The 26,267-nt window shown below is 31.2% G+C and overlaps 1 protein-coding gene across 8 annotated transcripts in view; it reads left to right on the forward strand.

The window, feature by feature from the left end:
* HDAC4 (histone deacetylase 4) overlaps positions 1-26,267 on the forward strand; it is an 89,754-nt gene that overhangs the window by 35,769 nt on the left and 27,718 nt on the right. For 4 of the 8 annotated variants that reach the window (XM_087405850.1, XM_087405854.1, XM_087405856.1 and 1 more), the window contains exons 1-2: positions 4,591-5,095; positions 17,381-17,664. In XM_087405850.1, the coding sequence (XP_087261976.1) occupies positions 17,610-17,664 (55 nt within the window). In that variant the 5' untranslated portion in view covers positions 4,591-5,095; positions 17,381-17,609. The other 4 variants (XM_011058453.2, XM_011058454.2, XM_087405852.1 and 1 more) reach the window with 3 other exon arrangements.

The raw sequence follows: 26,267 nt of genomic DNA on the forward strand, positions 1-26,267 counted from the left end.
ACATCATATCGAGCGACCTGCTATAAATAGTTCGAAGCAACTGAGAGGCTCTGAATGTATTAGAGTCGCCTGACTTATTCCATCACCTTTTGTACAAATTATAAAAATACATCGCTACGTGACTCGCATATTATGCCACATTGGAATTACTTTGTTATTTCACTTTTCATATCCTCATAAGCTTATGAAAGAAAAATATTTTTTCGAAAATATTTCTTCCCCAAAAAGTACTTTTTTTATCGTAGACTACAAAAGTGTAAAGGTTTATTTATATAATTCCGAATTTAAATGGCCAAACTTTGGGAATGTGTAGGGGATTGATAAACTAAGAAAAAAAGTTCTATAGAAATATGCTCGTTTTTGCTTCGTTTTAACAATAATTACGTTGACCAGGTCAGTGTTTGCTGCAACATAAACTGTCAATTTTGTATTACTGCAAGAGACCAACATATGTAACAATATTTGCATTAAGCAAGTGACGAATAAATAAGTGTGACTAAATAAGTAATAAGTAAATTAAGTACAAAAACGAAAATTACGTTTTGTCAATTTTCTTCAAAACGAAGTAAAAACGATATCTCTAAAAGTCTTTTTTTTTCTTATTGTTAGTTTATCTATTCCTTATATGCTTCCGAAGTTTGGTCATTTAAATTTAAGTCACCCTGTATAATTTTAGTTATTTTCAACTGATGTAAAGTTCGACATGTAAATTGCAAAATCTCATTGTCAGTTTTCCATAGAATCATATAAATAATAAAAAATAAAATATTGTAAAAATATTGGAATTCTTTTTTTATATTCTACGTTTTTCGTGAACATTTCTGTTTCCTATAACGAAGAAAATGCGTGATCATTTTGCTGAACGGCTTAAATAAAATCGATAATTTTCCAACCGCTTCTTTTACATAACATTACATATGTATGAGATGTTACACTCCATTCGGCCGATGTATTTAATGGCATCCAGCCCGATGGATCGATATAGAGTTTAGGGCGGGCGATAGTGAGGGTTGATGATAGGCGAGAGGAAACCCGCTTAGCGTGACCTTGCTTGCTATTTTTGGAAGAAGACACGTGATTGGAAGGTGGCTCTTCTTTTTAGCCATCGGCTAAAAAAAAAGAATTCTATTGATCGAATTAGATTCACGTGAAGGAATACGCTCATCAAAAGCGCGAGACCATTTAATATTACGTGCAAGAATTTCGTTGCGAGGGAAGAATTTTTCACTTTTGTTTTATATAATATTTTATGAGAAGTACCGTTCCTTATCCATAATTAAAAAAGAAATCATTTAGTAGTAGTCAACAAAGCAAAGGCGTCACATGAATTTCTCAAATACTTATGATAAATTTAATTTAGGATATGAGGTAAAGAAAAATATAAATATATGAGATAAATAATTTAGGCAAGAAATATAAAAATTTTCGATGTATCATTTGAACTGAAATCTCTGTAATTTATCTTCATGTATCAAAAATAGAAAATGAAAGTATAATAATATCATTACTTTCAGTGTTACTTTTTATAACTATGACGATTTGATAATGACGTTGCGATTTTTTTATGTTTGTAACGATAATTAACTAAACGCTAAGGTTGCGAAAGTCACTTTAAAAAGTGATTTATCATCGTTACGTGTTATTTAACTGAAAAAAGTAATTCGTTACTTTTTTTTTTTTTATAACGTGTTACTTTATTCATTGTTATAAGTAAGTAGTAAAAATAACTTGTTCAAATAACGAGTTACGTTTTTCAATAACGAATAACTTTTCCAATCCGTTACAGTAAGTAATGATTGACTTTTCCAACTTTGATCTTACCAAATTATTATTATAAGAAAGTAACGAGATAAAAAGTAACAGCATTACAAATAACGCGTATTTGCATTCCCCGATGAAAAATACATTTCAGGTTCAAGATACAAGTATAATGAAGTCATAAAATTTCATTGCATTTTTTGCGCATCAAAAAGCATGTATCTCGTGTCCATATTTGCTTCTCCATAAATTGACTTTGTAATTTTATGTTACAGATATAATATACATACATGGTCTCTGTTTATTTATCGGCATATTTTTATAGAAAATTTATGGATCTAATATATAATTTATAAATATATACATAATATTATTAAATTTTTTATAGAAAATAGCACTTTCCGAAATCATATTTCTTTATGTAGAGCCAATTTTTGCAAACTGCAAATCGGAGTGCAATTGCGACCTCGGAATTACGTGATCAGAGAGCGCGATTTCGGACCAAATGTAAATTTGCGCAGCGGCATGATTAATCTAAATAAACGAAATAATACTGATTTCACTTTACAGTTTATCGATAGCATGATCAAGGGAATATTGATAAAATGTGTGATTCCCATTCCAATCAAATTTATAAAGTAGATATGATTTATAAAATTCTAATAAAATCAATTTTTCAAAATTCTTGACTGCAATTTTCATAAAAGATCAAAACTTTGATAAGTTTTTTTTGGAAGAACATTATATTTTTTTTGTAATTTTTAAATTAAATTAAATTCTTTGATAATTATTATTTTGAATTAAATTTAAAAAATATAACATCCAAATATTCTTTTACAAGAATAACGTTTGAGATCAAACTCTCTGAGATCATAAATCTTGTGAGCTTATATCAATAAACAATTCCTTTTTATATCTACAGAATTTATTCAGACAAAAATACGTTCATAATATATAATTTCATTTATCTAATTTGATCAGAAGTCTGAATGAACGATAATACGACTATGTGTGTTGTTTTTCCTTCCTTGTAGCATAGGCCATACAACTCGATAAGCGTAATCTGTGATTATTACGATTTCGGTGAATTAAGGCGTAGAAAACAAAAGGTTGGCGATAAGATACAACTTCCGGGAGTAGTTCGCCACAGCGCCCACGAACTTCCGATGCAATATATTTTTAATTCATTCAGATTATCGTACACTTGTCATACAGAAATTAGCCTTCTAATTTACAGATCTTTTGAGACTTTTATTATATTGACTTTGATCGAAATTCTGGATATTAAATCATTTTTAATTTGAACAAAACTCTCAAATACTAACAATAAGAAATAAATATAGAAATGTATCGAATTATTTATTTTACATAGATTAATTAATCGATATGATTTAAAATGATTAGTCTGTGTTTAGATAATTAATTGTAAAATCACAGAAAAATTTAGTTTTCGATGCAATCCCGCAAAATAAAAAGCTTTCGAGAGATACCGCGCATATACTTAATCATATATTTATGTATGTATTTAATGTTAAATATTGCGCGAGGCATTAAACATTTAATGACTTTTCTATATGGTAGCGTTGATATCGTTTCTCTCACGTGGGTAGATGTAATCGCGAGGAATATAACTGATCAAGATATAAATATCAACCGCAAGAAAAATATCGATTTTTCAAGCGCGTAATAAGACTAGCCCTAGACTTGCTCCCTGGTGATTAATCAGGCTCATCTATTTATGACGAGGAAATGATGTTGAATAGGATGACGTACGAACTAAACCGCCCACGTCATCGTAATGCACGTTTGCATCGCGTACCGTTCAATCGGTTTGTGTCATTTGCCCGGAACGTTTGCGTTCGACACGTGTCGCGAATATCCGCAATTATCCGTTTCACCCGCGTATCAGCAACGAAAGACAAGAAGCTCTATTTTGAGAATAATGTCAAAGACGTAGAATAAAAAAAAATATTTGTAAAAGCTTTCCATTAAAAATTGAAAGCTGTAAGTCATAACGATAAACTCTTACGCCTGATGTGTAATTATAATTGATATATAATTATATAATATTTTATTAATAATTGAATCCTACATCAAATTCGGTCGTTGAAGTAAATTATAGACATTATCTATATTGACAAAATGCATTAATTAAGATGCAATATAAAATTTTCATAACACAGGACTCCTTATTTATAAATTATTACTTTATTTGTAATTATTAATAAATGCCATTATTAAAGAATTAATTATAATCAATAATAAACTGTGATATCGTCACATTATAACAAGTTAATAAATTCAACTCAAGTTTTCTGCAACAATTACATAAATCTCAGAATTTAAGTTTAAAAATCTGTAATTATTTGTATAGCCTAAGTAGAATTGTAAATAATAAGATTGAATAATTTTTTATATATATTATATATTCTTCAATAATAGTAAATCTCTATGAAACGGAAATTAGATTCCCGCGCATTGTATAATATTATTAGCGGTAATGCTTTACTTGCCAATCTTGCCATATCCCTGGACTACTCGTATTATAATACGACGTAACTGTAACGTTGACGTTACGTCGCGAAAGACGGAGTTTCGCTCGCGATGGGCACCGGCGTCGCGAGAGACGATCCTGAGACGTGAGGGAACGCGTGGATACAACAATGCCGAATGTCTATAAATAATCGAATCTGCGACAACGGCCGCGTGGCGGCGCGGAAGTCGCGCGCGCGCGCGCGAGCGAGAGAGAGAGAGAGAGAGAGCGTGAGAGAAGAGAGGTGGCGAGGTGCGACGTGTGTGTGACTACGACGCGGCCGCGACGGCCGCGCGACGCGCGATGCATGGTAGTATCCCTTTGCGTATCGTGTGGTGTGTATCTCTTTGCTGCCGCAGGTTATTACTCGATCGCTCCGTTGACTCCGTTCTCGTGCCTGCCGATGCGACCTTCGTCCCGCGTGCCAGCGATCGTCGCCGCGGCGAGCGCGTCGTTCGCCATCGTCGGTGTAACCGCGGCGGTACATCCGCACGCTATCGCGCTTACACGCATCTCGGTTTAACGTCGTCGTTGCTCGCAATCGTTATCGGCGTGATCGATCGTGTGTGAGATTGTGCGGTGCGGAATAGTTCCTTGTCGCTGTTAAGAGAGGACGGAGAAACATTGGACACGACCTATGGTGACTTCGAGTGTCGTCGGATTTATCTTCCCCTCTTTCTCTCTCTCTTTCCTCTCTCTTTCTCTCTCCCTCTCTCTCTCCCTCTTTTCTCATACGTGTGGTAGCACCTGAATCGCCTAGCGGAGGACTACGGGAACGGATCCGGAGCGGACACCGCATGAGAGGTAAATGGAGAGAAATTGTGTCCTTTTTTTTTCCATGATCGTTTGGGAACGCGATTGTGGCTGCCAGCGCGGCAGCCATATTTCCGCGATTTCGCGAGGAGCGATGTCGTAACGAGCGAAGCAGCGATGGGTCGTTGCTAACGGATAAAAAGAGTATGCGAACGGATCATCTTCTTTACGTTTCTGTCTCTCTGCGTGTTCCGATAATGTGCGCGCGTTCCGTGCAACCCACGTCTTTTTGCGCCGCTGTGCATTCCGGGGCGCGAGTATCTTTCGCTCGATAGATACAGTTGACAGTATACATCGTACAAAGCCAGCAAAAGCAAAGACGCATCTCCCCACCTCTCTCTTTTCTTTCCTTCCATCTCTCTCTCTCCTCCCCCCCTCCCTCTCTTCCTCTATCTCTCTCTCTCCGCTCCTCCCTCCCCCCTCTCTTTCTCTCTCTCTCCATGGTACGCTTTTATCGTGTAACTCGTGGCATCCAATATTAATGAATTCCATCGACGAAAACAGACTGCAGGGCGTTTCTGTTTTGCATGCTGCAATAATACGCTTCTTTTCAATCTTTTCCATGGGAAGACGAGGCGTCAATGCCTCGCGAGTTCTGAAAGGTTTAACAACGATGCAACGTGCGATGCATTCACGTTCCAACTGATCGATCGATTTCCTAGTTCGAATTCGTTCAATACGAAATTCGTAGACAGCGTGAAAATTATAGAGAGAAAATCGTGGTTGTCATTAATGTGTGTCAGGAATACACGTGTTGGAAGCGTAAACACGACGTACACCTGCGACGATCTGATCGCGAGAGAGAGAGAGTCGATGAGAGAGAAAGAGAAAGAAAGAGAGAGCGAGAGAGCGAGGGCTGCCCTCTCGGATAGCTGGAAAACATTCCGCACGCAGGAAACACCTGTTGTATGCGACGCCCACATTCAAAGTCGATCGCTCGCTTATGCGTCGTTGGTAGTAGGTGCGTGGCAGTCGATTATTTATTAAACAAGTCAAATCAGACTGATTGATTTTATGAATTGAATGTAAACAATAGAGAAAGTTATAATCTAATTATGTATTTTGGTTAAAATTAAGATGGTTCTCCAATAAAGTGCCGAAAATTTGGGGTGCCTCACCAGGGCTCACTTAAAATCATAAATATTTACATTATTTGATTCAAATATTTAAACTACGTCTTAATAAAATAGTATGAAAAAGTATGGAACGTAGTAAATCAAGAGGTTTCAACGAAAACAAGATTACGACATTATGTTTACTTTTCGAGGTTAAATTTGTATGCTAGTTTATGTATGTAAATATATCTTCCCAGAATGGGTATTGATACATTACTGTTTTGTGACTATTCAGTCATAATTTTTTAAACTTTTTTAAACTTATAATAATGTCGTTTTTTAAAAAAGTTTGTGATAATAATTGTGTGTAGTTAGTCATAGAAACGTTTTCGATACTTGTCACCGACAGTTATATGTAAAAAGTTACATTTTTAACACTTTTTTTTCTCTCATTTCATCGTTAACTTATTCTGGAAATTTGTACACATCAAGTTTAGCACTTAAATTTCATTATATAAAAAAGTTAGATATTTGTATGTGATAACTCGTTTTACTAAAAAACCACCTTAAGTTTATGAAAAGTGAAGTTTATCTTCTGAGACAGGTTTAAAATAAAACCTCTTTGCGATTCAAATTAATTTCAGTAAATGCATCTGATAGTTGTTAATATTAATATTCTAATTGCGCTTTAATGCTTGTAGATATTATTTGATAGTGGACATGGCAATTAATTTCTTTTATATGTGTGGAAGATTCTACAAAGTACTCATTTATTTGTCATATATTGCATTATTATTTGTTTGTTATTCTCTGTTTTGGCGGCACAAATTATTTCTATTATGGAAGTAACGATTGATTCTACTCGTGGCGAGGGATACTCTTGAATTCAATAATGTTGTGTTCAATTAGGAGTTGATTTTGGGATTGATTCTTAAGAAATGGATCAATAATTTTTTTTCATAACACAAGTTCAGTTCTTTACATTTCTCCCCCCCCTTTTTTTCCCCAGTCCCATTGGCTTCATATTAAGTTAGCAAAACCACAAATTTCTTCTAAATGATATGTAATATAAAGTTATAGTTTGCAACACAAATTAGCATAAAAGGTTTTTATAATTAGTTCAAAAGATTCTTTTTCGGTTCTGCTTTGTTTTGTCTTGCTAGCTTGACAGAAGTCGACTAAGCATTTTTTACTAAGCATTTTTTGTAAAAATAAAAAATAAGAGGAACAACTTTCAATGTTCTTGATCTTGACAAACGTTTTAGCTGAATAATATTCAAGAGATTTTTGCTATCGATCGGAAATGTTAATGCCGGTATTACTTTCAAGCTTTATAACTCGCAAAGTACTTAAAGAAAAAATATTTTATTATTGTTTTGAAAAGCTCTCGAGGTAAGCTACGAGAATATGTAATGAAAATGGAAAGTTTCATTAAAAAAATTCAAAATAATCTTGATCTAACCTTAACTACATCATCCAAGGATCGAATCAATGATACCTTCTCGTGTCTCCTTTTGAATTATACAACTTTTGTTTGAAACATTTTTTTTTCTATCATGGTTTTAAGGAAATATTAATGCATTATTTGAAGTGAGACACCCTGTATATGTATTTGTTCGCTCCAACATGTTCCTACCATAACTTCTACTCACTCCAACGTGTTCGTTGGAATGACTAGAAGCTTTGGAGCTATAGAATCATGTTAGAGGTTGTTGTAGTATGCGATGCGAACAAACCTTATATTTTTTATTCGCGCGAATGCATATAATGAGAAATTTCTACGTCTAAAAACATATCGAGCGTTAATGAAAAGAAACAAAACATCATGATGGCGTGGCGACTTACGCTGGCTACTGTCGAATATAAAGAGAATCAGCATTTTTATACCGGATGAATAGAAGAGCGACTATATCCGTGATGTGGCTATCGAACGATTCGGCTCAATCTGTCTATTCCAGACGTCACATCGCATAGAGAATGCTGTCGTTCAGTGCAGCGGTCAATGAACGAAAACGACACGGCATGAGCATCGAGAAAGATTTACGCACGAGTTGCATCGTGCGACATGACGCGCGACGGAGACAATGACGATCATATTTGTCGAATCAAACGTTTACTCGTAGAATTGAAAATAAGAATATTTCGCCATCGCGTAAAGGTTCTCTCGCATGCGTCCGAAAATGTGTCTGAAAATAATTGTCTGACATTTGCGCTGGTCATGAATGATTATAATATCTCGATAACCTTATCTGATCGAAAATCCATAGATAATATTTTGCATCGTATCGAAATATTACAATACCCAATGTATATTTAAAATAATATTATACGTAAAAAAAGTTTAGTCTACTAAAAGTCTAGTAATCATAAAACCAACATATTGACTAATCATAATCGAGCCTTTTTACCCAGAAAAAAGTTTCTTCGATAAAGAAATGTTTCTTTGCTATACGATTAAAGAAAAAAATTTCTTCGATTTGAATGTTATATCTTTGATTTAAACATTATTTTTTTAATTAAATAAAACAATTTGATTTAAAGAAATTATGTTCCAATCAAAGAAATGACGTTCAAATCAAAGAAATTTTTTTCTTTAATCGTATAGCAAAAAAACAATTCTTCTTTCTTTGAATTGAAAAAATCTTTCTCTGAGTGTTAAAACATGAGACCGCAATTTTGATTGTTATTGATTGATTTGCTTAAGATTTTACGATGGTTACGACTAAAATTTTTGTACGTGATGACCTTTACAATTTTCTTATTTAATCTCGATGTCATAGCATTCCAAATTAATCAATATATCTGTACATTTGAAAGTGCAAACGCGCTAACAGATATATATTCTTTGTTATTTTGGTATAAAACGGATTTTTTAAAATTGCTAATTATAGACTAAGACAACGTATTGCAAAAAAAAATCATATTTTATATCTGATAAAAGAATTACTATTTACATTTTATTTTAATTATAGATGGAATTTTATTTGTTATTATACAAAACAGACAAGGTAATACAATTAATTTCATATGCAATTCGTATAATATTACTATTAATTTCATATAACTAACAATATGTTTGTACACAACGTAAATTATATTACTGGACAAATAGTAGCATGTTGAGATATGCAATTTAATTGGTTTAAATGGATCTGCGAGTGCACAACATTGAAATCTTTGATAAATTCGATGTCTCTGTGGCATCCCATTATCAAAATTTTGCAATGTACGTATATTTGCAATCTATAAACACATGAAATCGAATTAAAATCTGCTTTAAATAAATTTAAGACATCTTTAAAAAATACTTGTGAATTTAGAAATTTATGTTTATAAAATCAGAAAATATTCGTATTTAATTAAAACAAAGTGTTTAAGATTCTATATAATTTTTGTCTATTTTATATGACTAAAATTTATTTGAAGAACTTGCAAAATTTGATTCTGTTTAACTCCGTAAAAAGCGTAATATCATGAGATAAACTTATGTTAATCGCTGATAAAATATTACTTTTTCAACATTTTCATGAAAGAAAAATTGTTTTACTCTTTAACAGGAATATTCCATCTATAGTAGACTTTTATTAAATATCTTTACAAGATAAACATATAAGGGTGTTCCAAAATTCGCGCGTTCGGAGTGCAGAACATGATACTTTATGCTATAACGAACAACTTTTTTCTGTAAAATTACATTCGATAAATAATTTTTCTGTTTCATATAACTTCAACCTGCTCTTCTGCAAAAATTACTTGTCAATTTTGCAAAAAGAAAAAAGTTGTTTGTTTTAGCATAAAGCATCATATTTTGTATATGATCATATAGTGCGCGAATTTTTGGACACCCTGTATATGATCATGTAGTGTTGACTTACATAATATGTATTATATAATTATAATATAATAATTGTACGATTCGGTTACATCTCAAGAAGTCTTTATATCGCAATATTAAAATAAAAATATTTTTGCTTTTTACAAGAAATATCGTTATGTACATCTATGGCATTTAACAATATAAAATTATATAAGACTCTGACACTACAGTTGTTCGTGTATTTCGAAAAAAAACCTATTACATAAAATATAAATGATTCAATCCTATATTTTAAGTCAGATCTGTTCATAACTCAGACTGTTGTGAAGTTAGTCTCCCATCATTAAAAAAAAAAGTAATTTCTATAGCTCATTTGATTGTTCATCGTTTGCACATTTCCAGTAAAAAAGAATTATTAAAAAAAAATTTAAGGAATTAACTTTACAGTAACCCCCCAACTGCGAGCAAATTAGAAAATTGAACAAGGCTTATCGATAGATACAGATTTTGGTTTACACATTCGGAAACTAGATGATTTTCCATTTGCACATGTTTAGTTAAAAAGTTATTAACAATTAAAGTTTCAAGGACGGTCGATAGGTTCGGCAGATAGGTTCAAATCGCGGTTACTGTATTAAAAATGGTATTAGTTGATAGATTTTCATTTGCATATTCCGAAATTGATCAATTTTTCATTTGCACATCCTTGTTAAAAAGTTATGAACTAATAAATGCTAGAAGGAGGGAGGGGGGAGGGCTTCACACAATAAAAATACGTTTTCAAATTCTAAAGAAATGAATTTGAATCCAATCGATTGATTTTTGTTTGCACATTCCGAAACAAGTCAATATTTCGTTTGTAAAAGCTCATATATCGTATAGGCACTAACACCGCTACATTCTTTATATATATATAAGTTTTTTTTGTTTAAATAATGTGCAATAAATTCGGGATTGGAGTATTTGCAGCGCAAATAATTCTAGAAACATTTATGATCAAAGTTAGTGCAGCAATGAATTGTTTTAATATACTTTACTTTTGTATGTTCGCTAACATCGCCATACTCTTGGTTGCATTTTTTAATTAAAATTATGCAATAAACTACGGATCGGGATATTTCAAGAGAAAATAATTCTAGAAATATTTTAAGACAAAAATTAATTTCACAGCAATTAATATAATATTTTAATTTTATATATGCGCTAGCATTATCATATTTCTGATGAAGTCTTTTTATTTAAATAATGAATAAATTTGGGATCGAGATGTTTTAAGAGCAAATAATTCTAGAAAATCTAAAACTGTACATTTTGGCGGTACAAATTCTTAAATGTGGAATAGCGACTGCTTCCGCTCATGACGAAAAAAAACTTTACCTTGAGTCTGATAGAGTGAGTTCAATTAGTGATTCGCGAGAGAAATGGATTAATATATTAATTTTTTTTTAATATTACATTAGTATAAATTTTTAGTTCTTTATATTTTTTTGTTTTCTTTTTTTCTAATGTTTTGCTAACTTAAAGGGATCCTAAATATTGGTCATAGTATAAGGATTTACATACAGACGATTTACGTGTCACTGACACATCACTACATACTACTATCAATATCATGCACATAAATAAATTTTCGTATTACAATAATGTCTAAGAGTTCAATTCTAAGAGCTCCACGTTGTTTCTTCATGCAAACTACTAGTCTGTGGACTACTCTTTCGTAAATATACATTGCACAACTTTTATATGAAGCAAATGTCACGATGTGATAGTTACGATGTGAGTACTAGAGTGCCATATTGGTCTAAGAAATGATAAAGATTTCAATTTCGAAATTTTTTGTCGTTCTTACTTTTTGGCATAAACTCCATCTCACAGACACAATAATATGTATACTTTAATCTCAGAAAAGGATTTTCGATGAAAATCTGTAAAAGAGGAAAAAAGTAATTGTTATATCAAAATTACATGGTTTAGTCGGTAATACAGACGGTTTTAGGATCTTTTTAATTTATTAAGCTAACAATGATACTTTTTTTTTTCCAAAACGGCACAAAATACAAAATTTTTATTGATAGTAGAAGTTAATACAAGAAAATACTAAACATTTATCTATTAACTCGGACCATAAATATTCCAACAGATTTGATTTTACTAATGCTAATTCTGATTTTATCCTATACTTAATAGAAGTAATACCGTATCATGAATGATGAGATGCTGAGAGCTTATATTTACATTCGCCACTCCCGTTTATACGTTTATTTAAAATGAACTCGTTCCGCGCTGCAGGTGAATATATGTATTTCGAATGTGTGTGTGTGTGTGTGTGAATACGTGTAACACGTGGACACGCACGTATACGCATATAGATATGAACGACAAATATAGACGTAAAAGTGACGGTGTAATGTGCAAAACGGCAGCAAATTTTGCACGGAATCGCGAAAATAGTGGTGCGTGCGAAGGCGAAAAAAGTATAGGAATTAATATAGCCAATGACTGGAGCCCTCTCTTTTTTTTTTTCAGCTTCATTAATTTTTCCCTTGCCTTTCTTTCGGTTCATCGCATAGCTGATACACGCTTGCTGACCGGAGCTTAATTCGGTGAAAAAACAGTAAAAAATTTAAAGACGGGTACAAAAGAGAAACTGTAGCTTAACAATTAATTTTTTTACGCATTTAAATACATTTTGATTAATCAATTGCACATAATCTCATTTTTTTATTTGTATCTTTCTTATCAGATTCCTTATTTCATATACATCGTACTTTAATGTTAAATAATATAGTAAGTGCGAATAAAATAACGTTATATTTTATCATAATATTATGATAAAATAATAAACATAATTAATTATTTTATTATATGTTACAGAATATATATAATATTTTCTGTTATTACGGTATTAATCAATTAATAAGTACATTAATTAATAAGTACAAAAAAATGTTTATTTATATTATCAGAGAGAGAGTTAGGGCTCTTTTACACTTCTCTGTTTTAATAATAATGATACAAAGTATTTCACATTGTACAGTTATGATCTATTAAGTGAATGCGACTTATTGTCGCGGTGATGATTGACTTAATCGCTTTAATCGCGACGCGAATTTCCGTGTGTGCCTTTATTGCTATATACTGGCACATAAGTCTGGGAGGCGTGGCAACGTCGAATTTAGATTCTTGGCAGTCATTCAATGAGAGAAATAGACTTTCAGTGAGTGGATAGATAAATAGTCGCTTTTTCGAGAGAGAGAGAGAGAGAGAGAGAGAATATATATAGGGTGATTCGGAATGACTGTTTATCGTTGAAACATATTCCATCTCTGTGAAGTTGGCACCTCATTTAAAAAAAAAATGACATTTTGGTCACAGTTCCGAATGCACCCCGAGGAGTTCTGGAGTTCCTGTTCAAAATTAAAAATATCGTATTGCTGATTTATTTCTAAGACAAGCTTTCTTTTACCAAAATTTTATCTGAAGCTTAAGCTTTGCGCTCAATGGAGGAAATATTAGGAATAGGAATAAATATTAAGATTTCAACCTATCAGAAACCGCGTATTCCGATGTATCTGATAAGTTGAAATCTTAATATTTATTCCTGTTTCTAATATTTGTTCTATTGTTGTGCGCAGGCTCTTAGTGTTTAAATTATAAGGAAAAATAGTTAGCGAATTCCGGGACGCATATGGAAGGTAAACAGGAACGGCACAAGTCATTGTCCGCCGTGGGCGATTATACGGGATGCTCGCTACAATCAGCTGCTATATTATATGCGATGATGCACATGCACGAGAGAGAGAGAGAGAGAGAGAGAGAGAGAGAGAGAGAGAGAGAGAGAGAGAGACCCACACATATACTTACTCACTTTCTCATTCACTTACTCATTACTTTCATTCGGAGACTTTTTGATGATAATAAACTGAATAAATAATCAATAGGGTTACGTTGATACTAACGAAAGTGAAAGTGCGTCACTAGTACCAATATAACCCTATTGACTACTTATTTAAGTTGTTGAAAAAAGTCTTTGCGCCAAATAACGTATGCTGTAACGCGCTTTTTTCTTCAATTGATTTAAAGTCACCAAATGATTAAAATCGGAATAACGATTGAAAGTGATGATAGATTTGTTCGCAAATGCATAAGTATGAAATTTTATCAATTAAGTGCGTAAATAAATCCGCGTGTGTGAATGAAAGTGTTGATGCAATTTATAAGAGAAGAAAAAAGTTTTCAAAGTTGATCGATAGATTAATTAGTAACAAATCGATAGATTAGTTCGAAAATAAATTACATGACTAAATCTGCGAATATGTATATTGATACCTAATTGATATATGCTAATACATTTTATGGAAGAAAAAAATTTTGGTTTTATTACTCCGTGTGATTTGTGTCATATGAAAATGTGTCATCTCATTACTATATCAGAAGTCATGAAGAAATTATTTATCTGCCTTTTCCAAACTATTAGCAGTACAAAAACATCGAATCAGGATAAAATGATATCAAGAGTGAATTGAATGAGTAAGTGAGTGAATGAGAGAATGAATGAATGTATCTCTCTTTCTCTCTCTCTCTCTCTCTCTCTTTCTCTCTCTCTCTCTTTCTCTTTTTCTCGTGTATGTGCATGTACGTCATCGCGTATAATATATAGCAGCTGATTGTAGCGAGCGTCCTGCATAATCGCCCACAACGGACGATGACTTGCGCCGTCCCTGCTTATCTTCTGTATGCGTTCTATAATTCGCTAACTATTTTTTCTTATAATTTGAAAATTAAGCTTTAGATAAAATTTTGGTGGAGGAAAATTATTTTAAAATTAAGCCTAGAATACACTGTTTCAAGGACAAATGATTATTCTGAATCACTTTATGTAAACTCTTTCTGTATTGAATGTAGTGTTCTATTGGACATATCGAGGAAGACCGTTAGAGACTTGACTTTTGAACCTCTGCGAAGCTAACCCTCCATTATTAAAAAAACTCTGAAACTATTAAAAATTAATTTTTTCAAAATTTTACATAATTTTTTTAGTTTCAGAGTTTTTGATAGTTTTTAGACAACAGTTCTAGCCAATTGAAGGCATAAAAATGCGACATGAAGGATTAACTTTTCATTTTTGAAGTAAATCTTTTTTTTATTAGAGTTTTGGTTAAATTTTACACAAGTCTCTTTTGATACATTTTAGAAATAGTTTCAATTGAGGAAGTAAAAAATAGAATTAAATATCCAAAAACTAGTACCTAAAAAAATAATCGCAACTTGGAAAATATTAATTTAATGCAATTTCTTCATTAAGATTTTTTACAGAACTTTTCAAAGGCTATTCAGTACCTTGATTCTGTTATTCTTAACGACAATTCGATATCGTTATGTCGTCTGTCATTACACAGGTTTTCTTCCATGCATAATATAACTTATATTATGAACTATTTTTACGATATACTCGTATATTATGTTTGTTCGCGTCGCATGCTCCAACATATTTCAATAAGCTCCTACGATAGTTCCTACTCACTCCGACGAGCGTGTTGGAATGAGTAGGAGCTATGGTAGGAGCATGTTGAAATATGTTGAAGCATGAGACGCGAACAAATCTCTAATATTATATAAAACCAGGGTCTCGGACCCTGGTTTTATATAATAAAACTTCGGTCCGGATTATTTAATCTAAGGCTAAATTTTTGATTTTAATTTTTTTACTGTAACGGTTACCGGGTTCGTTTGAATTTTGGTCCTTTTCGGTTTCGGTTTTGCGGTAATTATATACCTGTACTGGAAAATTGGACAACCTCTCGAACCATAATGATAATTAGGCCGAAATTTTAATCCATAATGTAATTTCGGTTCAAGTCCCTATATGAAACAGCGACAATTACTAACAGTTAACAATATTTATCGTTTAAATATTTAAACATATTGACCTCAATATGATTTTTAATGAATGACTAATAATTTATAAGATCTTGTAAAAACTGTTGCGAAGACTGTGTGTGTTAGGATTGTGAGTCACTGTTTAATATTGTGGACTTTCAAATGTAATTTTTCAAGAATATTTTCATTCATTAAAACAAAAGATAGTTGTAAAGAGAATTAAAAAAATCTTTAAAACAATGTTACTTGACTCATATTAATATTTAAAATCTTTACTAAAAAGTACTTTATTTAAGAAAATAAAGCAATAATTGAATTTTATAGAGGCATAAATATTTCGCATAAATCAATCAGTTACAAAAAAACAGTAGAAAGTTTGTTGTTTTAATTTGTGTAATTATATATATATATATCATAATTTGACTTTGTCTCTGAATACTTTTGATGAATGTATGACATGCGGAATACTCTACTTTGTGTGACATATTTTAGTTTTTTGTTATTTTAATACTTCATTAATTATTATGAATATGTGAACACATTTATAGTGTAAATATTGATTCAGTAGACGCGTAAACTTATCTACAGTATGCCATTTGCTGAATGTTCATATTTTTGTAGTACTGAAAAAAATTAAGAATGACTAATTTTAAGAAAAGATGTCTGAATAGCAAAATTTTCTTTTATGTTAATTCATAAATTTTAATTGATGATTGTAAATTCTATATAAAATTATAAAAATTAATTTATTTAATAATTATTTGAATTATATAATTAATAATTCAAAATGTTAAACATTTGTTGCACCATAAAAAGTATCTCAAGCAGATTAAATTAAGAAAGTTTCGAGATTTTATCTTTAACTTTATTTTTATCTCTAACTTTTTTTCCGTCTGCTATTTTTAATCATCATGCACTTTGTGCCAGTTAAATAAATTCAAGTATTTTTATACTAAATTGCCAGAAATATTGTATTAATAAAATTTCTTGTTTTGAAGAAAAGGAAGCAAATTGTATTACATGAATATGTTATCTCAACTTTATAATTTTGGAGACTCTTTATAATAGAATACAAAACAAAAAATATCAACCATTTAGAGAGAGCATAGTCAGCATAGAGACATACAGACCTGTATTCAGAACACAGTTATAATAATATTAGCACGCATTTAGCGTATAGTTCATGTTACATATACTATGGATTTCAGAAATAAATAACTGAATTTCTCTCTCTCACACACATACACACACACACACACACACACCAGAAACGTGAATTTATATCATAAAAACATAAATACAAGCTATAGAGTACATATCTTAAAAATCGCTTTCTCTTTTTTTCTAAATGTTAAACAGTCGAAGCAATCATAGAAAAAAAAACATAATTGTATAATATTATAATTAATAAAGCAGATCTTAGTGCTCTGTATTAATTATCAAAAGCTTTTGCTTACATACAATATTCGTTGATCTGTTATAAGTCACAGATGAATTGATGATTCTTCTTTATTTTCTTTCTAGATCATCTCTTGGATGCGTGAAAAGAGCGATAGAGACAAACGCGAAGAAAATCTTGCTGATAAGACAAGAGTGATGTTTGTAAATAATTAATCTTTCGGAAACGTGCATCTACGTCTTGTGGCGAAAAGATAATCGCGGTTACGTTTGCGAGTGTTGAAAGAAATCTGGATGGTGCTTCGCAGTGAATACTACATATCTCAGTGAATATATACTACTTAGAGTGTGGCATATGGCCCTGGACTATGGTACTACCACATACAATATGCACCACACGAATCAACTAGGTATGTATCAATGTGAACTTAGCAGTATCAAACCGATTTCTCTTCAGGTTCTAGTTGTTTACTTAAATAATTCAAAATTTATTAGTTTTTTAGAAAATATAATTTTTAATATTTAATAATTGATTTTGTGTAAATTTGTTCTGCTTTAATTTTCTAAAAGCAAGTATATTTATACCGTTCACTGTAAAATTAAATTCGGGATTAATTTGAAATCTGCGTAGATTAGTTACGCTTAAGAATTGAAGATGAAAATAATACATGTAGTATTGAACACTGAAATATAATTTTTTTAACTGCCAGGGGCACGATGTCGTTGCGTAGCTTTTCACCATATAAAATATTTGCGTAACGACACCAACAACTGTCGATAGGCATGTAAAACAGTTACGGAATATAGGCTTAGGAAGGTTATAGGTCAATATATACACATTAAAGAGCATTTCGTATTTATGTTGGAAACAATCCACTCAAGTGTCTTTGTTAAATTTTTGTGTTAAATTTTGTAACATATTTTTGAGTGTTAATATAACATAATATGGTTATGTTTAAATAGTTTGTGTTAAATTGATATTCAACATTTCTTAAGCTAATTCTATAATGTGCTCTTTGTTTCCTGTTTCTTGCTGTTTGTCTCTGTTTGTTTCTTGCTTTTTTGGTCAATAAGACAAGAGACAAACAGCAAGAAACAGAAAATAAAAAGTACATTGTAGAATTAGCTTTAGTATAAGTACACGCACGCGCGCATTGAGGGAGCCTAATTTCATCGATTTCTGAGATGGCGTGGCTAAAGTAAACAATTGATATAGCCGAGTGACATTTTCTTTTGCTTGATTTATTCATTTTTCACAAAAAACTGATTGGTATATTTTTATCAATAGTATTTTTCACATTGTATATATATGTATATGCTGAGACCCGACTTGTTCAACTCTGACTGCATGATCAAACTTATTATGGATTGCGTGTATAAGGAACTCGTTATTACTCATAGTGCTTACTCCATTTCTTAAAATTTGATCGTAATTTTCATTTATGACACGATATAAAACTCAAGATAATCTCACTTTTGTTTCGTATATTCACTCATATATGCATACATGGAATGATGGTGCAGAATTAGAAAGGTGACCATAATGGCGGAAGTCCCGTCACGTAATTTGAGATCTTGACCTTCAATCAAAAATTGAATTCATTTGCAGTGTGAACGAGTTATGTGAATTTCTGCAGAGCTCAAAACTTTGGGGTAACAGATCCCCCTATTACTTTCAACTTATACTTCATTTTATCTTTTTACTTTCAACTTATATTTCATTTTAATATTCTTCTTTTAATATTCTTTTAATATGAACAACAAGAATAAAATGATACATCATGCGCATCATCATACATGAAATAGAACGCACTTTTCATCAGTTCAGCCGTTAATGAGAAAGACGTAAAATGAGGATAGTATCATGATAGAATTATTAGATCTGTTTTTTTTTTTACTAAGAAAGTATAAAAAATATTTTTAATAATTTCTGTAGTATTTTTATATGGTTAATAATTATGTACATCGCATGTGTACTTATTTTCTATGTTTAAGTGTGATTAAGTAAAACATTTCAATTGTATACGTAATCACTTCAATCTCATAAGGGATGAACGTAGGCGTAAGAGCAACCGTTTGTGTAATATATCGTCCCTGAGCGCACAAAATATCTGTGATTAATTTTAACCGCTAATAATTTAAAAACTATTATAGCCTCGTCATTTTGGTATTAAGATTTTTAAGTCTTATTTTTAGATCAGGAATAATGTTGTTAAAATTTTGGTCACACGAATTGTGGGACACGTTGTGGGACACTGTGTAAATATATATTTTTCTTAACGTATCATTTAATTGATAAATTGAAAATTAGATTGATTGAATTTCTATTGAACGCGCGTGGTTCACAGATGCATTTTTTTCCACGGTGTTCGTATTGGATAGAGATTGAGCGAGTATCAAGTATCGAGCATGACACGAGGCAAGTGCATAAGCTGCGAAATGTCGTATCTATTCTTTTCTCACGCGCGACAGCAGGCGTTTAAAGCACGGTCTAGTGAATGCATTGACTCTATACGCGAGTGTCGGCCAAGCGCTACGTTTTTAAAAATGTATGTCGCGCTTTGCTATCGTCCGTTTTCGCAACGTCACGGCGCAGGAGACGCCGTCGATGAGCGCCGCGACGCCGCTCTACCGTGTAGAGTTCCGGGATTCGGTACAAAGAGCCGCCATAGAATGCATCGCGATAGAACCAAACGCTGTGACGAGTTTCAATGCATTCCCGATGCACTCGCACGGGGATTGTGTATACGGCACTGCTTCCGTGCAATTGGCATTAATGTGTAATGCTTCCAACGAATAGGGTCACTGTGAATAATTGTGACAGAAAAATGCAAAGTTAAACTTAAATTTTTTTTAACTTAGTAATTATTTAATATAAATCAATTGTTTTAAAGATGTTATAAAGATCTTATCTTTTAAATATATACACAAATTAATTAGATAATATAATCAATTTTAATTAAGTATGATAAAAATTGTTAATCTATATGATTTATTATGATTAGTCTATAATATAATTGTGACAATAGATATGTGGAGAAACTGTGATAGAACATGGAAAAAGTATCTACGTCGAAAATAACTATTCATGCTCGTGTTGCAAAATAATATTCCATAGTGTAATTATATGAGTCGATGATAAAAGATTATTATATTATATAATCTTTAAATTTTAAAGAAAACAGAATATATTCGATAAATACATATTCGATTCAAATGTAAATAATGTTTAAATGTAGATTTTTCATGGGTTATTATTATATTTATTATTATTTTTGTTATTAGAAAATATTATAGATTTTATTTTAGATTACATTTACAAATTTTAGCCTTAATTATTAATGATTGTTAAATATTAAATATAATACTTACATTATTTTTGTTATTTTTCATTATTCTTTATTGATTTTTATTAATCAATCATCTTTAAATTCATAGTATTTCAATATTAAAAGTAAAAAAAGAATATTAAAGGTAGTTACTTACTGAAGTGTATTCAATATTTCAGTCATTTTCATGATTTTAACGATTTCAGCGATTTATTTCTATCAGGGGAAATGAATAATAAAATTATAAACAGATACCTTGTATACATATTAGTATTGTACATACTATTATTAATAAAAGATATACTTAAACAACAAGCAAGTCTGTGGCTTAGCAGTTAGCGCACTAAATTACAATGCCGCGGCCGGGTTGAGTCCGATCAATGACTGATAAAAGGAGGATGGTCAATAAGGCTGTTTTTATGCCTCCTCTTGATTTCTATTAAACAATCTTTTTGTATGATTATTAAGAATATTAAAAATAATTATTGAGTGAAAAAATCGATCTGTAAAGTCATAATTATATCTCTGATACGCATATGGGGGATTTATATTTAATTATTATTTATTATCTTGCTTCTAAAAGATTCATTTGAAGGAATGGTTTTATAGATGTTCGTTTTATAGTTACCTTTAATATCGCTACAAATTTAATCAAAATCAATGAAGACCATATAGGGCCTCTTCTTGTAAGTTTCGAAGCATCACACATTTTTGTAAAAACATCTTGATTAGATGTAATCACGTAAAAATAAATTTATTCCCAAGGAAAATGCCGATCGCGTAATTTCATATTGAATGACCGATTACATGAGCTATTCTATAATTACGGACGAATGATAAATGATCTTTTTAAAAAACGTCACGTAACATATCCTTACGTCATTCGTGTTTTGTCAACACGGTAAATATGGCATCTGCTATCTAATTGCTGCATTGTAGATACAATTGCCAGCAAAATTTTATTAATTAAAAGAACAGCGTATATATCGCGTATTCTTGGAGATAAGGGAAACTGGAAACGCTTTTGCTATATATTATGAAATATTTTTAAATTAGTTTCTTTATTATATTTAATGATAAAAGTTTCAAACAGGGAATCTCACTCTGATGACATTTATATTAACATATGTTATCAGTCATAATAATGCTGACCTCCGATAGGTTTTAGTCGTTAGCTAATTATCCGTTAAAAAGTTATTAACAATCAAAGTACCAATTATTTCCTCGCTTTACGTGAAAAGTCAAATGACTTTAGACAAGAGAGGAGGTAAGGAATGGACGAGGGAAGGTTTTCGCAATAAGTTCTTTACAGATTTTAAGATGTAGGGGGATGTGGGGTGGATTTCGCTTTGCATGGAAAGTCGGTCGCCTAGGCAGGGCGACCGATTTTCTACACGAAGCGAGGTCTACCTCACTTCCCCTCCCCTGCCTAAGAATGTTTGACCTTACATGCAAAACGAAATCCGCCATTCTATTATAATACTTGATTACATGACAATCTATTTTCTTTTCAATATTATTATTTTAAGTTTTATTATAATCTCAACATTTGCATACAAACACTGAATTATGCAAAATACAAGTGAAACAATAGTCTGGCATATATCATCTAAAAATTAAACTAAATTTCATTTATACAAATTGTTTTATTAATAACTTTTCGATGACCATCGACGGAAAAGACTGATAACCTTGACCTCCTTGAGAGTTACAATCAATGTCAAGATCATTTGAAAGTCATTTGGGGCTGGCTGTGTAAAAATAAGTGAGTAAAGGTAAATATGTATCACTTTACATTTAACTGCATAAAAAAATATCGAATTAAAAGCGTACATATTCGGACAGAAATGTCTACTCATCTGGAATATTGGAACATATTTAAGATGCATGTTTCTCTCTGATTTATAAATAATGACTGATAATTATTCGAAAAACGGTAACATAAATTAATAAATAATAACTTAAATATTAATATAATATAGTATTAATATAATATTAATATAGTAATATATTAATGTTAATACTAATATATTGATTATTAACATATTAATAAGTTATTAACATATTAATAATATTAATATTAATATTAGTATTAATAAATTAATACCTATTAACTTAAAAAGTAATTCTCACTTGCTCGATATTTTTAAACATTTACACTTTAAAAAAAATATCTTAATATTCAGAGAGAAACACATCTTGAATGTGTTCCGATACTCCGACAGATGGATAGGCATTTCTGTCCACGTGTGTACAATGAAGTGTTTTTTTAAATATTTTTTTATTGTATAACCAATATTTAGATATTGCTGAAGACGTGTGCGCGATATGGCGCGTTTTAATCTTAGATTTCGATATTCATTGTTCCTCAGTTGAAAAATGATTTACGCTATTCAATCTTTGTTTTGCCGCGCAATCGCAAAGTATGCAAGCTGTTCAGGTATAACAAGTCGATAAAACGGTGATTAATTTTCAATAATAATAGGTCAGAGGCATACGCGGCACTAAGGTCATCGCGATGACTGCACCGACACTCATCGAACTATTACGGTCTTTGATTGAAAATAGACCAGGTGACTTTATGATTATGGTACATAGACTCGATCAGAATGATGAACAAAAGAAGCATCACGACGATGATCGATAGATCGTCAGAGTGATATATCGTCTGGTATCGAATTGATACAAGAACATCTTTAAACATATTCGTGGTTTATATTGATTAAATGTTTGTAAATTTCATATTTCTTCATAAAAATAAAGTGAAAAATACTCTAAGAGCGCACTTCTTGCTGCTTGTTTCTTATCAGGGATATGCAAAATAATATTATGTGATCGGATGCTGTTATAGTTAATGGAACTTTTTGCCACTTCAAAACAGAATGTTTATTTATGTCTACTTTTGAAGTAATTTTTGCTTGCTTCTTTTTCTTGATTCTCATTTATTTCAATCGAAATTTGACCTTCTATTTCTGCTAACTCTTCTGCATTAGATCCTTCTTCAATATCACTTTAGCTTTATGATGTTAGCACAACAATTATTATTTACTCTCTCTTCGTCTGAAATTCTTCCTACATCACTTTCTTGCTCTGAATACGATTTGATTTGTCTTCTTTTTCCTTTTTCCATATTTAAAATTATTTTATCTGATCTAATTTAAGAAACATAAAACAACTATTTACTTAAAAAATATCTAATAATTTTCAATAATACGTATTATATTATTCTTATGATAAGTTATCTGAAATTATTATAAAATGTCAAAACTTTGAAAGAAATAACAAATCTTATCTGACGAAAAAAACTAACTGGGCACATAAAGTCACGCTTCACCTGAGTAGCAACACGTGCGCACGATGCAACAGCGTGCTTAGCTACTATTACAGTTAAAATGACGTCCTAACATAGGAAGCTTCTAAAAATGGGAAGGTTAGAAACAAATACGTTCTGTATTTTTTTAGTTATTGAAGTGGCTCTGACCTCATGCGCCTATTTAAGGGTTAAGAATAGATTCTTTGATCAATCAGTTTTATATATATATATATGTATGTATGTATGTATGTGTGTGATGAACAATAAGCACGTTTTGGATAAAAAAGAAAAAAAAAGAAAAAAGGAGATGATAGTGTATCTTATTACGTTCTTACGCACACATACGACATACACACGACACACACCACACACGACAAAGAAAGTTTGGAGTCATTAAATAGAAGTAGCATACATTATATATATATATATGTATTTTTTTTCTAAACATTTATATATTTAATTTAATGTGGTTCTTTAATAAAATGTGGTGTGTGTTCGAAAATTTGGGATGCTTCACCAGAGCCCACATAAAATTACAAATATCAATGTATGCATAATTTGGATAATATACTAAAACTACGTGTATATCGTGAAATAATATGAAATATATGATAGTAAATCAAGAGTTATATTTTTGTCAAATGAAAACAAGGTGACATTGTATTTACTTTTCGAAGTTAAATTTAATTGATTTGGAATTAAATTGTATGCAAGTTTATTACATAAATATCTTTTCAGAATGGGCATTGCAGAATGGCTCCTATTACTTTTTTGTGACATTACATAACTAATAACAAAGCCTGAAAATAGTTTTCAAGCAGAGCATGTTAACAATTTTTGATTGTAGAAAGGCAACAAATTGCGCACAGAATTTGTACTATTTGACAAAGTCAGCAAACTGCTATCAGAAATATGATAATGCTTGCTAGACGTGTTATACCAGCAGATTGATGGCAGAAACCGAACAAAATCCTGCATAAACTGACGGCAAATTGGAAGCAGAAATCGAGCAGACTCTGCTTTGCTTTTGCCACTAATCTGCTAGCGTAGTCTGTCAATAGGTTTTTCATAGGCAGTTCTATGCCAAATGCGAACACAGATAGGTTTTGTGGGAATCTGCTCGAGTTTGCTGCCAATTTGATCACAATTTGCTAGTGTTTTGTTCTATTATCAGGGTAAAAAAAGTTAGACATTTCTGTGATAACTCGATTTACTAAAGAATTACTCTCTAAATCTGAATCAGATAATCACTAATATCAATGCCAAGTATACAACTGGTAAGCAGTGAATTAAAACTATGAGATCCCTAATCTAGCTAATGTTGATTATGTGATCTAACTAACCTTGTTTTAATGCTTAAATTTAATGAATACGGTATTGGAAGATTGGAATTAATGTATTTTAGTTATATAATAACATTCAACATTCTTCCTTTTTTAGTTGAACTTCACTTATCAGTGCTAAGTATGCCACTGGGTAATTAATATGCCACTGGGTGATTATCCACTGATTCAAATTTACAGAATATCTTAATCTATGAATTAAAAAGACATTTCTTATATTCTAATAACGCGATCACTTCAAATCATCACATTTTTTATGTTGTTGATTTTAGGATTTTTTATCTGAGAAAACTTTTTGATCAGCTACCACTTAAAAATTAAACTAAAACATATTTCAGTTTGTCAATTTGATCGAAGCAATTTTTTTATAAAACATGTGTGTTCTCTTTGTTGAAATTTACTTTTTTGTTTATTTTAATTTTCACTGTTACAGAGAATGTAAAAAATTAGGATTATTATATAAGAAATTATATAGGAAAATTATTTTGTTAAAAGAAAAAGCAAATATTTTATATCTGTGAAAATACTTTTTTATCCATTTCAAAAGTAACATTTAAAACTTACTTAGTTTTACAAAATCTAAACAAAAAGATTGAAATTTTGTTTGCAGGTATTATTTTAAATATACGTATAAAAAGGAGATATAGTCTCATTCTTATCGAATACAAATAAAATTGTCAAGATCCGACTTTTTATTTTATTATCGGTGCATACGAAAGATGAGATTAAAAAAAGTGCAAAAAAATTGCAGGAATTTACGCTCGGGAATAATCCGATCAGTCATAATAGGATTATGCGATGGCGATAATATTATCAATTGTGACATAGTAGTTTACAATAGTTTATTCCAGTCCAGAACATCTTTTTCTATGTTTTGAATAAACTGACGTCAATCGACATGCAATAATTTCTTTATATTCGCGCTTCTTGCGTGAATTGCAACATTTATGTTGCAATTAGTATAGATTTGAAGAGACAATAAGCTAAAACTGTCCTCTTTGTATATAATCATCGATTTTATAAAATGC

The sequence above is a fragment of the Acromyrmex echinatior genome, chromosome 4 (assembly GCF_024713525.1).
Source record: "Acromyrmex echinatior isolate Ae372 chromosome 4, ASM2471352v2, whole genome shotgun sequence".
In the NCBI taxonomy this organism is placed as follows: domain Eukaryota; kingdom Metazoa; phylum Arthropoda; class Insecta; order Hymenoptera; family Formicidae; genus Acromyrmex; species Acromyrmex echinatior.